This window comes from Antechinus flavipes, chromosome 2 (assembly GCF_016432865.1).
Source record: "Antechinus flavipes isolate AdamAnt ecotype Samford, QLD, Australia chromosome 2, AdamAnt_v2, whole genome shotgun sequence".
NCBI lineage: Eukaryota > Metazoa > Chordata > Mammalia > Dasyuromorphia > Dasyuridae > Antechinus > Antechinus flavipes.
The window spans coordinates 621,317,125-621,331,581 of record NC_067399.1 but is presented as its reverse complement, the minus strand read 5'-3'; the positions used below and the strand labels follow the sequence as shown (position 1 = coordinate 621,331,581).

General features: G+C 33.1%; 1 protein-coding gene across 1 annotated transcript in view; it reads left to right on the top strand.

Moving 5' to 3' along the window:
• The window catches only part of MYO9A (myosin IXA), a 289,464-nt gene that overhangs the window by 174,300 nt on the left and 100,707 nt on the right, over positions 1-14,457 (top strand). Inside the window, exon 12 of the mRNA XM_051981925.1 lies at positions 2,248-2,369. Coding sequence (XP_051837885.1) covers positions 2,248-2,369 — 122 coding nt within the window. The remainder of the gene's footprint in view (positions 1-2,247; positions 2,370-14,457) is intronic.

The following is a 14,457-nucleotide window of genomic DNA, read 5'->3' as shown; positions in this document are numbered from 1 at the left end:
ATCCTATTATCTATTCATTACAAAAAACATATTTCACAAAAATATGGAACTGAAAAAGTTGCTGGAGAAACTACTGCAACTATAAGAAACAACTTATGACATATAAAGAAAACTTCAAAAGTATAAAATGTATTTTTTAGCACCATATGAAAATTTTTCAAAAATTGACTATTAGGATACAAAGACACTGAAAACAAATGTAAAAAAGACAGAAATAGTAAATACATCTTTAAAAATAATGCTACAAAAACTCATGGAGCACTCAAAAAAAGATACAGAAGCAATTGGTGATTTAATAGTAAAATGCAAATGAAGGGTTCAGAGAACAAATAATTAAAATAGTAATTTTGTGAAAGAAAGCATAATGAAGAAACAATATACCACAGTTTTTAGGATACAGTTAGATCAATCCTACAGAGAAAAAAATATCACAACAAACCTATATCAAAGAAATGAGAAAATTGAGGATTATTATAAAGTGAACAAATGATACCCAAATTAAACCGCAAAGACCTTAAAAATTAGAAAATAAGTAAATTGAAAACTAAAGAAAAACCCATAGAAATGACAAAAAATGGTAAATTCAGCTAATCTTCAAAAGAAAGTATAAAATGAAATGAAAAATAAAAAGCAAATTAGCAAGATGAAATCTCATATGAATGATTACTTACTGGGGAAGTTAATAGCAATTTTTGTTATTTTTTTTCACTTGCAGAGTCTGATCTTTCTGATTTTTAAATCAAATGCTAGAGTTATTGAGAGTAGGGAGAATGTTTTAGAGGTCTAATTAGACAGCAATAATATATTGGGAAATGTTTTGGTTTTTTGTCTTTGTTTCCCTGTTTTAAGTCTAGCACACTTGGCATACAGTAGATAGTTAAATGCTTATTGAACCAGATTGAATTGAATTAGGAAGAGGATGTTATTTGCTTCAAGCCATTAAATTAAGGAGTGAAGAAACAGTGGTGGTAGAAATAGGTATTGAACCCTCATCCTGGAATCAGGAAGACTTATCTCCCTCAGTTAAAATCTGGCCTCCAGACACTTAATAGATGTGTGATTCTAGGCATGTCACTTAATTCTCTTTATCTCAGTTTGCTCATTTGTAAAAAATAAACTGAAGAAGGAAAAGGCAAACCACTCTAGTATCTTTACTAAGAAAGCCTCAAATGAGGTCATGAAGAGTAGGATATGACTAAAACAACTGAACTTTAAATTGACTGACAATATCAACTATTAAAGGGCATAGTGAAAGGAAAGCAGGGAGAAAAAGACTTAGATAATTGTAAGCATATATTAAGGAGGTATAAAGGATAACAAGATTGAAGAAAGTAGGAATTTGGTATTATCAGCTAGTGATTCTTGTTGTCGATCGGGGACAGGCAGCTCAGAATAGAGGCAGTTTTGTGATTCAAAGAATATACAAGAGTATACAAAAATGCCAATGTAGGCAGTATATGGGTAGCCAGAGAAAAAGTTAATTGGGGGAAAAAAAGACTTGAATATATAAGCTTCAGATTTCTTCCAATTTAAATATTAGTTTCATATTATATTTCTCTGCTTTCTAGTGACCTTATCTGTAGCTTTAGGTTGCCCACAGGAAGATGTAGACTTGCTTTCAAATTTTCAGAACTTAAAAAAAAAAAAAAAAGCACATCCTGGCTTATTGAGATTTTAAATAGTAGTTGGAATTCAGCCGGTCAGCGAATTGTCTTAAACCTTAATACTAATCTTATGCTCTTTCGTGTTTGACTCCTCCTTGTTTGTTCTTTTCTTGAAATCTCCTAAGGTGTTTTATTTGCCATAACACTGATTTATTTGAATTATTAACCTTTCTTGCATCCTTTATTACTAGTGATAATGCTTTCTTTATTGGTTACAATTTTTATGAACATAAAACTATGTTGGTTTTAGAGATAAATAGAGATTGGTATTCTTTCTTATGCTTGTGTATACTTCATCTTCCACTTTTCATATGTACAAAAGCAAAAGACAAAAAACAGCCTTATTGTAGCTTAGAATTCTTCCTGAAAACTCTTTGAAGTATACGTTTTGGTAGAATAGTTTTTGTCACCTCCGTGGTGTGGTAGATTTGCCATGACAGGATGGGTCCTGTTGAATTAAAGAGGTCCTCATTAGAATAGTTCCTGCCTGTTCATAAAGGTATCTTAACATACTGAATTCTTCCTGAATATCTTCATCTCATACAAGACATTTAAAATTTTTCTTATCATTTTGCTTTTCTAGGAGGAATATAGAACTGAAGGTATCAGCTGGCACAACATAGACTATATTGATAATAGTGGCTGCATAAATCTCATTAGCAAGAAACCAACAGGACTCCTCCACCTGCTGGATGAAGAAAGCAAGTGAGTGTGATGCTGGTTGAAATGCTTAATTGGCCGCCTGCTTCTTACTTTGAAACTTCACACAGTCCAAGTAGGCTACGATTTACATGTTCTTTCAATTCTGAAATTAGGAGATGAGATAAGAAAGGATCCTCAGGACTGCATCCTTGAGTTCTATTTTTTCTTTAGCTTATGGAATCTTCAACTTTGTAAATCTGAAATCACTTCGGGGGGGGGGGGGGGGGAGGCGGCGCTGGGGGAAGGGTGGGGGATAGGGAAGCCACTAACCTATGCTTAATGTCCATTGTGTACTCTCTAATCTTGTAAGATACTATATATATTTAGGATACATTTTTGCCGACCTGAATATCTCTACAACATTTAAGAAGTAGTTTGAATGATCTTGGTATGTCTACACCTAATAATTATAATTTAATAAAAAGCCCTGATTCTGAAGTCAGACGGCTTGAACTTAGTTTTATCTATTGCATGACCTAGGACAGATAATTTATCCTGTTGGTAAGTTTCATTATCCTTATTTGTAAATTGAGGTTGAGATTTAAAATAACCTTAAGGTCCTCTTCCAACTCTTGCAATCCTATAATCCTCTAGAATCAGCTTTAGGAATAGGTTGAAAAAAGTTACCACCTACTATTTTAACTTGCCCACTGTTGGTGCTTGCTTTGCTTACTCTATGAGCCAGTTTTCTGAATTCAAGATCACATGTATTTACATAATATATCCTAAAAACTTTGCTGACCCTTTTGTAAATATATCTTACTCATTTCTATGCAGTGTGTCAGAAAAGAGGTTATTGATAAAAAAACCAAGTGTGTTCTTTTTTCAATTGTATTTAGATATACACTGGAGATCATATGTAAATTATATTGTTTATGAAATAAGTATTTTGCTCTTTAGGGGAAAATTTCTTTATTATAAACATTTAGGCAAAGCTTATATTTCAACACTATTCATTGTATTGATAATTAGTTTTTTAGATTTCTTACAATTCTTAATGATTTGGAGCCCTTGCTTGGAAAAATTTCTCATAATTGCAGATAAATTCAGTACTACTTTGTTTCTGGCAATTATATATCTACAACTGTATCTGTACCTATAGTTTGCTGAGAATTTGAAACAGAATTTCACATTTTTATTAGCTATATGTCTATGTGTGTGTGAGAAAATCTGCCTGTCTGAGATTCATTTACAGAAAGGACAGACCAAATATCATTCATTCAATACAGTGGTAAAATTACAAAGTACATGTAAAGAATATACAAAATATCTTCACCAGATGTCACAGCAGATGAATTTCTTGTCATAATCTCATATTATTAGGCCACTATATTATGTAACAAGTCATTATATTAAATTCATCTCTTAAGTAATCAGGAGTATATGTTATTATAAAATGTGAGCAAACCATGTATTGAAAAAATGGGGTAATCAGTCCTAGAGTTACCCTTGTGTCCATAGTTACACTGATATCCTAAAAGAAGTTACCATAGTATCCAAAAAAAAAAAAAGGATGATAAAATATTCAGAAGAAGCTATTTAGCCCATTTGGTAGATGTTCTACAGAAGATCCATAGAAGAACCTGATAAAGATGTAAATGGATAGTCATCTAGAACAGGGCTTCTTAAACTTTATTTTTTTTTACCGTAATCCCTTTTGCTCAAGAAATTTCTATGCCAGGTATAAAGATTTATAAAATAGATATATAAACCAAATATTTATTTACTGATAATAAATCATAAAAAATTTTTTAAAAATTTCTTTGATATTCATATAATTTAACCATTTATTAAAGATAAAGCAAATTTGCATACTACTGATAGATGTGCTTGTTTATTTTTACTTAAAGAATTAAATCTTGGTGGAATGTTCGATATCTTTTGTGTAATAGGCCAGAATTCTGGCAAAGATTTTTGCAACAAGGTGTTAACTCAGTGGAATTGACAAGACAATGGTTATCTAGTTTAGCATGGTGATTAATAGTTCTCTAGTTCAGTATGATTGATTTAATCTTACAACAAATAATGGTTCCCTAGTGATATAATGATTGGCTTATACTCAGTATGATGAATTGATTTAATTGTAACAGAGTATATAAATTGGGGACAAACTCAGCCATGGAGAAGATTTGACCAGCCTCATGGTGGCTCTCCTGCCTTCATTACTTCTCCACTAAGACTAACGACTCAGGCTGGTTCCGAGATCCTCCAGAGAGCTAGTCTATTACACTTGCTGTTGCCAAATTTTTTTGTAACCTCCATATTCAGTTAACATGACACATAAGTAGTTGTGACCCACGGTTTAAAAAACTTTGATCTAAAATAAGGGAGAATTATCTATATAGATGAGGTCATAGCATTTATGAATAATTTTTATCAGTTAAAATAATACATTTTTTAAATGTAAAATCAATAAAAGGGTTCACATCAGGTACTTAGTAAATATTTTAAACTTATCCTTAAATTTTATTGTTTCATTTACTTTATCAAAATATCTTTAAGACTCATTTGCAGAAGAAACTATCTTGACATTTTTTCATTTGAAAGATGGGATACCAATTTTGCCAAATTAGGTTTGTTTGTTTGTTTTGGTTAGATACTTTTTCTTTTAGGAAACTTTGAGTTTCACTAGAGAAAGGCAATATATTCTTTCATTTGCATATTGATGAAACGTTTACTAAATTATGATGTTTTCTTAAAAATCCTATTTATTTTTGTAGTATGTACCATAATTTAGCCCACATTTACACTACTGGGACTTCATTAATATCCTTTTGGTTTTCTAAATATATTGTAAACTTTTGGAGAGCAGAAGTTTTATATATCTTTCAGATCCTTCCTAATATTTAGCACAGGGCTCAACATACAACAGAAACTCAGTAAGTACTTTTAGATTTTTTGATATAACCTTTAAGTAAGAACATAAAACAGTAGTTGAATAAGGGTTGCATCAAACTCAGATAGACAGTTGAGATGGTAATGTAAAAGGGTGCAAAGAAGTCCAGTTCTTCTAGGGACTACAGAAAAATGGTGATACAGAAAACTGAGAGTAAAGTTTTTGTATTCTGTACAAAAATACAAAAAGACACCACAAACCCAGTATAGGCATAGAGAAGGGTTGCCAATGCAAATGATTATGAAGAGAACTAGAAGTCAGAAAAGAAAGTGCAGCCTTCCACAAATGGTCCTAAAGTCAACCATCATACTTAAACTAAAGTTCAAGCCACTATAATCACATAACTAGAGCCAAGTCCAATTGGTCACTGCACAAGGAAATAGGGCTTCTGGGCATTCCTTAAACCATTGGGAGTCACAGGAGATGGGGCAACTCAATACCTGGCAGGTTAGCCTAAAAAGTATGGTCTATAATAGTTGTTCTCAGAGTACTGTCTAAAGATACTTATGACACTTTACAAGGGTTTACAAGATTAAAACTATTTTCATGATGATGTTTCCATTTCTAATATAAATGTTGATAGGAATAATTCAGTAAACAAACTCTTTGAGATCCTCAGTAGCTTTTAAGAGTTTAATATTATTTAGAACAAAAGGTTAGAAAACCATTGATCTGCTAAATCTCTTAAGGGTCTATCAGGATCTCAGCCAAGGATGTAGCCAGCTACAATTGGGAATTATTCAGGAGGAAAGTCTGAAACATATGACCACCAGATAATTGAGGTGAAGAGTCAGATTTACTTTCACCCCATTCCAACAGCAGTAGTACTAGGATCCATCATCAAACAAATTGTATACAATTCATCCTAGAGTACCAGAGGGACAAAATCCCAAAACAAGAATTAAGGCTACAAATATTAATAAACAAAAAACTAGAGTGAAGTAATCCAGTGTGGTAAAAGAATTCCAAGAGGGAAACTGAGAAAAAGAGAATTAAGACTATATAGTAACAACTATATAGCATAATTAACATCAATTATATATAACATCAATAGCATAATTAAATAAGTTGGTCTTTAGCTGTTAAATTGCAAGTCTCTTTTTTCTTATTTTTCTTCTAACAATACTAATTCTGTAACCTTTTCTGTAATAAATAGGTGGTCTTACTGTACATAGATAATTTAGAGATAATTCCTGCATCAAAACAAATCTTTTCTATCAGTTAATATACTATAAGTTTCACTTACTTTATTTGGTGTTCACTATGTTACAGCTTGATCATTCCTTATTTTCTTCCCTATCCTTTCCATTATAAATCTCCCTATCTTAACATGTAATGTCAAATTTTAGATTTAGCTTATGCTATCCTTTTTAGTTCTTAATAGAAATTAATAAAGTATAATTATTTTAAATAATGATCTGTTTCTAAATATCATGAACACTATAATATTAGATGACCAAATGTCCTTTTTATTTTATTTGATTTGATTTGGATATTTATTTGAAGTGATTTATCTTGTTTGGGGGTATGTAATAAAACAAACTCCTCTACTTCCTTTTTTTGCCTTTCCAAGGAGTATGTGTGAGTCATTTCTATTTAGATGGATCTTTATTCTTCTGATTTCTTTTATTACAAGAAGGTCAAGATGGATACAATTCATTGTTTCAGTAGTTTGTTTCAGTACTTGATTCTTGGACAAGAATCTAATTTTTGTTTATGATATGAGTGATATATTGTACACAGCAACAAGATTATATGATGATCAACTCTGATGGTCATGGTTCTTTTCTTTTCTTTTCTTTTCTTTTTTTTAAATTTTTATTTAATAATTACTTTATATTGACAGAATCCATGCCAGGGTAATTTTTTTACAACATTATCCCTTGCACTCATTTCTGTTCTGATTTTTTCCCCTCCCTCCCTCCACCCCCTCCCCTAGATGGCAAGCAGTTTTGTATATGTTAGATATGTTGCAGTATATCCTAGATACAATATATGTTTGCAGAACTGAACAGTTCTCTTGTTGCACAGGGAGAATTGGATTCAGAAGGTAAAAATAACCCGGGAAGAAAAACAAAAATGCAGATAGTTCACATTCGTTTCCCAGTGTTCTTTCTTTGGGTGTAGCTGCTTTTATCTGTCATTTATCAATTGAAACTCAGGTCTCTTTGTCAAAGAAATTCACTTCCATCAAAATATGTCCTCACACAATATCGTTGTCGAAGTGTATAATGATCTCCTGGTTCTGCTCATTTCACTTAGCGTCAGTTCATGTAAGTCTCGCCAGTCCTCTCTGTATTCATCCTGCTGGTCATTTCTTACAGAACAGTAATATTCCATAACATTCATATACCACAATTTACCCAGCCATTCTCCAATTGATGGGCATCATTCATTTTCCAGTTTCTAGCCACTACAAACAGGGCTGCCACAAACATTTTGGCACATACAGGTCCCTTTCCCTTCTTTAGTATCTCTCTGGGATATAAGCCCAATAGAAACACTGCTGGATCAAAGGGTATGCACAATTTGATAACTTTTTGGGCATAATTCCAGATTGCTCTCCAGAATGGTTGGATTCGTTCACAACTCCACCAACAATGCATTAGTGTCCCAGTTTTCCCGCATCCCCTCCAACATTCATCATTATTTTTTCCTGTCATCTTAGCCAATCTGACAGGTGTGTAGTGGTATCTCAGAGTTGTCTTAATTTGCATTTCTCTGATCAATAATGATTTGGAACACTCTTTCATATGAGTGGTAATAGTTTCAATTCCATCCTCTGAAAATTGTCTGTTCATATCCTTTGACCATTTATCAATTGGAGAATGGCTTGATTTCTTATAAATTTGAGTCAGTTCTCTATATATTTTGGAAATGAGGCCTTTATCAGAACCTTTAACTATGAAGATGTTTTCCCAGTTTGTTGCTTCCCTTCTAATCTTGTTTGCATTAGTTTTATTTGTACAAAGGCTTTTTAATTTGATGTAATCAAAATTTTCTATTTTGTGATCAGTAATGGTCTCTAGTTCATCTTTGGTCACAAATTTCTTTCTCCTCCACAAGTCTGAGAGATAAACTATCCTATGTTCCTCTAATTTATTTATAATCTCGTTCTTTATGCCTAGGTCATGGACCCATTTTGATCTTATCTTGGTATATGGTGTTAAGTGTGGGTCCATGCCTAATTTCTGCCATACTAATTTCCAATTATCCCAGCAGTTTTATCAAATAATGAATTCTTATCCCAGAAGTTAGGGTCTTTGGGTTTGTCAAACACTAGATTGCTATAGTTGACTATTCTGTCTTGTGAACCTAACCTTTTCCACTAATCCACTAATCTATTTCTTAGCCAATACCAAATGGTTTTGGTGACTGCTGCTTTATAATATAATTTTAGATCAGGTACAGCTAGGCCACCTTCATTTGATTTTTTTTCATTAATTCCCTTGAGATTCTCGACTTTTTATTGTTCCATATGAATTTTGTTGTTATTTTTTCTAAATCATTAAAATATTTTCTTGGAAGTCTGATTGGTATAGCACTAAATAAATAGATTAGTTTAGGGAGTATTGTCGTCTTTATTATATTCGCTCGGCCGATCCAAGAGCACTTAATATTTTTCCAATTATTTAAGTCTGACTTTATTTGTGTGGAGACTTTTTTTTATAATTTTGCTCATATAATTCCTGACTTTCCTTTGGTAGATAGATTCCCAAATATTTTATGGTATCAACAGTTATTCTGAATGGAATTTCTCTTTGTATCTCTTGCTATTGGGTTTTGTTGGTGATGTATAAAAATGCTGAGGATTTATGGGGATTTATTTTGTAGTCAGCTAAAATTATGAATTATTTCTAATAGCTTTTTAGTAGAATCTCTGGGGTTCTCTAGGTATACATCATATCATCTGCAAAGAGTGATAGTTTGATTTCCTCATTGCCTACTCTAATTCCTTTAATATCTTTCTCGACTCTTATTGCCGAGGCTAGTGTTTCTAATATGATATTAAATAATAATGGTGATAGTGGGCAACCTTGCTTCACTCCAGATCTTACTGGGAAAGGTTCCAGTTTTTCCCCATTGCATATGATGCTTACTGATGGTTTTAAATATATGCTCCTGACTATTTTAAGGAAAAGTCCATTTATTCCTATGCTCTCAAGTGTTTTTATTAGGAATGGATGTTGGATTTTATCAAATGCTTTTTCTGCATCTATTGAGATGATCATATGGTTTTTGTTTGGTTGGTTATTGATATAGTCAATTATGCTAATAGTTTTCCTAATATTGAACCAGCCCTGCATTCCTGGTATAAATCCTACTTGGTCATAGTGTATTATCCTGGGGATGATTTTCTGTAATCTTTTTGCTAATATTTTATTTAAGATTTTAGCATCAATATTCATTAGGGAGATTGGTCTATAATTTTCTTTCTCTGTTTTCAGCCTACCTGGTTTAGGTATCAGTACCATGTCTGTGTCATAAAAGGAGTTTGGTAGGACTCCTTCAATCCCTATTTTTTCAAATAGTTTATTTAGCATTGGAGTTAATTGTTCTTTAAATGTTTGGTAGAATTCACATGTAAATCCATCTGGTCCTGGGGCTTTTTTCTTAGGGAGTTGATTGATAGTTTGTTCTATTTCTTTTTCTGAGATGGGACTGTTTAGGATATTTACTTCTTCCTCTGTTAGTTTGGGCAAGCTATATTTTTGGAGGTATTTTTCTATTTCATTTAAGTTGTCGAATTTATTGGCATAAAGTTGGGCAAAGTAACTCCTAATTATTGCTCTAATTTCCTCTTCGTTAGTGGCGAGTTCTCCCTTTTCATTTTTAAGACAAACAATTTGATTTTCCTCTTTCCTTTTTTAAATCAGATTTACTAAGGGTTTGTCTATTTTGTTGGTTTTTTCATAGAACCAACTCTTAGTTTTATTAATTAATTCAATAGTTTTTTTACTTTCAATTTTATTGATCTCTCCTTTTATTTTTAGAATTTCAAGTTTAGTGTTTGACTGGGGTTTTTTAATTTATTCCTTTTCTAGCATTTTTAGTTGCAAGCCCAATTCATTGACCTTCTCTTTCTCTATTTTATACAAATAGGCCTCTAGAGATATGAAATTTCCCCTTATTACCGCTTTGGCTGCATCCCATACATTTTGGTAGGATGTCTCATTATTATCGTTTTCTTGGGTGAAGTTATTAATTATGTCTATGATTTGCTGTTTCACCCAATCATTCTTTAGTATGAGATTATTTAGTTTCCAATTATTTTTTGGTCTACTTCCCCCTGGCTTTTTGTTGAATGTAATTTTCATTGCATCGTGGTCTGAAAAGGATGCATTTACTATTTCTGCCTTACTGCATTTGAATTTGAAGTTTTTATGTCCTAATATATGATCAATTTTTGTATAGGTTCCATGAACTGCTGAAAAGAAAGTGTATTCCTTTCTGTCTCCATTACATTTTCTCCAGAGATCTATCATATCTAACTTTTCTAGTATTCTATTTACCTCTTTGACTTCTTTCTTATTTATTTTGTGGTTTGATTTATCTAATTCTGAGAGTGCAAGGTTAAGATCTCCCACTATTAAAGTTTTACTGTCTATTTCTTCTTGCAGCTCTCTTAATTTCTCTTTTAAGAATTTAGATGCTACACCACTTGGTGCATATATGTTTAATATAGATAGTGCTTCATTATCCATGCTACCCTTTAGCAAGATATAGTGCCCTTCCTTATCTCTTTTAATTAGATCAATTTTTGCTTTAGCTTGATCTGAGATCAGGATGGCTACCCCTGCTTTTTTGACTTCACCTGAAGCATAGTAGATTTTGCTCCAACCTTTTACCTTTAACCTGCATGTATCTCCCCGCTTCAGGTGTGTTTCCTGTAAACAACATATTGTAGGATTCTGGCTTTTAATCCATTCTGCTAACTGCATCCTCTTTATGGGGGAGTTTACCCCGTTCACATTTATGGTTAGAATGACCAATTCTGTATTACTTGCCATCTTGTTAACCCTGGTTTATGCTTTTCTCCCTTCTTTCCTCTTTACCCCCCTTGCCAGTATTAAGCTTGTGAGCATCACTTGCTTCTCACAGCCCTCCCTTTTAAGTATCCCTCCCCCCGCCTTAGAGTTCCTCCCCCTATCTTACCCCTTTCCCTCCCAGTTTCCATATTCCCTTCCGCTTAACTTATTCCTTCCCTTTTCACTTTTCCCTTCTCACTTTTCAATGAGGTGGGAGAAGTTTCACCATAGATTGAATATGTCTAAAATTTTTCTCTTAAAGCCAATTCTGAAGGCAGTAAGATACCCACTATATTCATCCCCCTCCATTCTTTCTCTCAGATATACTAGGTTTTCTTTGCCTCTTCATGAGATGTACTACCCCCACTTTACCCTTTTTCTGGTACAATGTCCTTTCCACATCAATTTCTAGAACAAGGTATACATGTATTCTTTATACATCTTTATAGCCGAAATATAGTTCCCAAGATTAATCTTTACCTTTTTAGATTTCTCTTGAGTTCTATATTTGTAGATCAAACTTTTTGTTAAGCTCTGGCTTTTTCATCAAAAATAAGTGAAATTCGCTTACTTCGTTGAATGTCCATCTTCTTCCCTGGAAAAAGATGCTCATTCTAGCTGGGTAAGTTATTTTTGGTTGCATACCAAGTTCCTTAGCCTTTCAGAATATCATATTCCAGGCCCTTCAATCTTTTAATGTGGATGCTGCCAGATCTTGGGTGATCCTTATTGTGGCTCCTTGATACTTGAATTGGGTTTTTCTAGCTGCTTGCAGTATTTTTTCCTTCGTCTGAGGGTTCTGGCATTTGGTCACTATATTCCTTGGTGTTTTGATTTTAGGATCCCTTTCAGTGGGTGATCGATGAATTCTTTCAATGTCTATTTTATCCTCTGTTCCTATGACTTCTGGGCAGTTCTCTTTGATAATTTCCTGGAAAATAGTGTCCAGGCTCTTTTTTTCATCATGCTTTTCTGGGAGTCCGATGATTCTCTGATTGTCTCTCCTGGATCTGTTTTCCAGGTCTGTTGTCTTCCCCAGAAGGTATTTCACATTCTTTTCCATTGTTTGATTTTTTTGGATTTGCTTGACTGATTCTTCTTGTCTCCTCGAGTCATTCAATTCCAATTGTTCAATTCTGATTTTCAGTGAAGTATTTTCTTCACTCACTCTTTTAAAATCTTTTTCTAATTGTCCCATTGAGTTCTTTTGTTCTATGGAATTTTTTTCCATTTCGCCAATTTTGTTTTTTAGAGAGCTATTTTCTGTTTCCAGTTCACCAATCCTGTTTTTCAAGGATTTTATTTCTTTATCCAGTCTCTCTTTAACGGAGTGCGATGACTTCTCCAGCCTCTTTTGCCAAGCCTCCCTCTCCTTTTCCCATTTTTCTTCTAGCTCTCTTGTGAGAGCCTTTTAAATTTCCTCCATGAGATTCATCTGTGCTGAGGAACAGACGATCTCCTCCTTTGGGGATTCACCTGGGTACTGTCTGTTTTTAGTCTCCTCAGGATTTAGAGTCTGCTCTCTATCTGTATAGAAGGGTCATGGTTCTTTTCAACAATGAGGGTGATTCAAGATACTTCCAATGGTCTTATTATGGAGAAGGCCATCTGAAACCAGAAAGAGACTGTGAGCTCTAAGTGTGGCTCTTAACATAGTATTTTCACCTTTTTTGTTTTTTGTTTTTTTAATTTGCTTGCCTTTTTTTTTTCTTTCTCATTATTTTTCCTTTTGGTTTTTCTTGTGCAGCATGATAAATGTGGAAATATGTTTAGAAGAATTGCATAGGTTTAACCTATATTGGATTACTTGCAGTCTAGGAGAGTGGTGAGTAGGGAAGAGAAAAAATTTTGGGAACATAAGGCTTGGCAAGGATGAATGCTGAAAACTATCTTTGCATATATTTTGAAAATAAAAAGTTATTTTTTTAAAAAAAGAATCACTTTTAGAGTAATGACAATCAAGTTAAAGTTTATAGAAGGGATTTAAAAAAACAGTGATTTGGTATTTTATTTGTTTTACAAATTGCCATTACCAATTTATCACCAAGTAACTTCTCTATTAGTGATGAGTGTGTGTTCTGTGGCTGGTCCTTAGAAAATAGACTGTGAAACTATTAGCAGGACAGAACATGAAATCTTTTTCCCATGATAAATCCTGTCAAGAGCTGACCTTCTACTGACACAGCAGACTTGAAAAATCAGGATCAACCCAATACAACAATGAAGCATTAAAGTAGGACTTACTGGAGTACTTGAGTGCTTAAGTTGGGACTTATGTTGCATTTTAAAGGAAGGGGATCTTTGTCCTAAGAGCTAAGATTCTCATGGTTCTTGAAAACTGAATTATTAAATAAATTTGTTCCAATGAGTTCTTCCTCTTATTTTTAACTAGTACCAAAATGTTTTGAAAACTTTTGAGCTCTTACATTGGTAAGCTCTAGTTCATTCCTATTTTTCATTATTTTCCTAAAGGTTCTTGACCTTAGCCTCCATATGAATTTAAAAAATTGTTTCTAGTTCTGTAAACTAATCCTTTAGTAATTTGGTCTGACATAAAAATAGGTAAATTTCTCATTTTTAATTGTACTGGCAAATGCTTCCTATAAATAATGAATTATTTTCTAATTTTTTGTTTCTTTATTTTCATAAACAGTGCTTTATTTTATATATGTGTATCTTGGTGGGTAGGATCCCAGGTTCTATTTACTTTAAAGGGAATTTCTCTAACATTGTACGACAAGTTTTTTGGGGGGTCTTTTATAAAATGTTTATATATTGTGTGGATTAATTTTATATCCTATAAGTTTGCTGAAGTCATTAATTCAGTTTGTTTTAATTGACTTGTTTTAAGGTTCAGTCAGTAAACATTTAGTGAGTTCCTGGTATGTTCCAGGTACTATAGGAAGTGCTGGGGATACAAATAAGAAAAAGAAAGTTTTTGCAGCCTAACTGGATAAGACATTACACAAAAAGAGGCTAAAAAGAGAGGTTACAATTGGGGCCTACCTGGCTGAGAGTATGAAACCAAACAGAGTCTCTGACAGAAAATAAAGCCTTATTGTGAAAAGTTCTGCCAATTCCATAAAGGTTTTAGGGGTTATTGTTTTTATCCTCTCCTCAAAGGAAATAGGTGGCTGAAGGTGCAGAAAAAGTTCTAAGGGTCAAA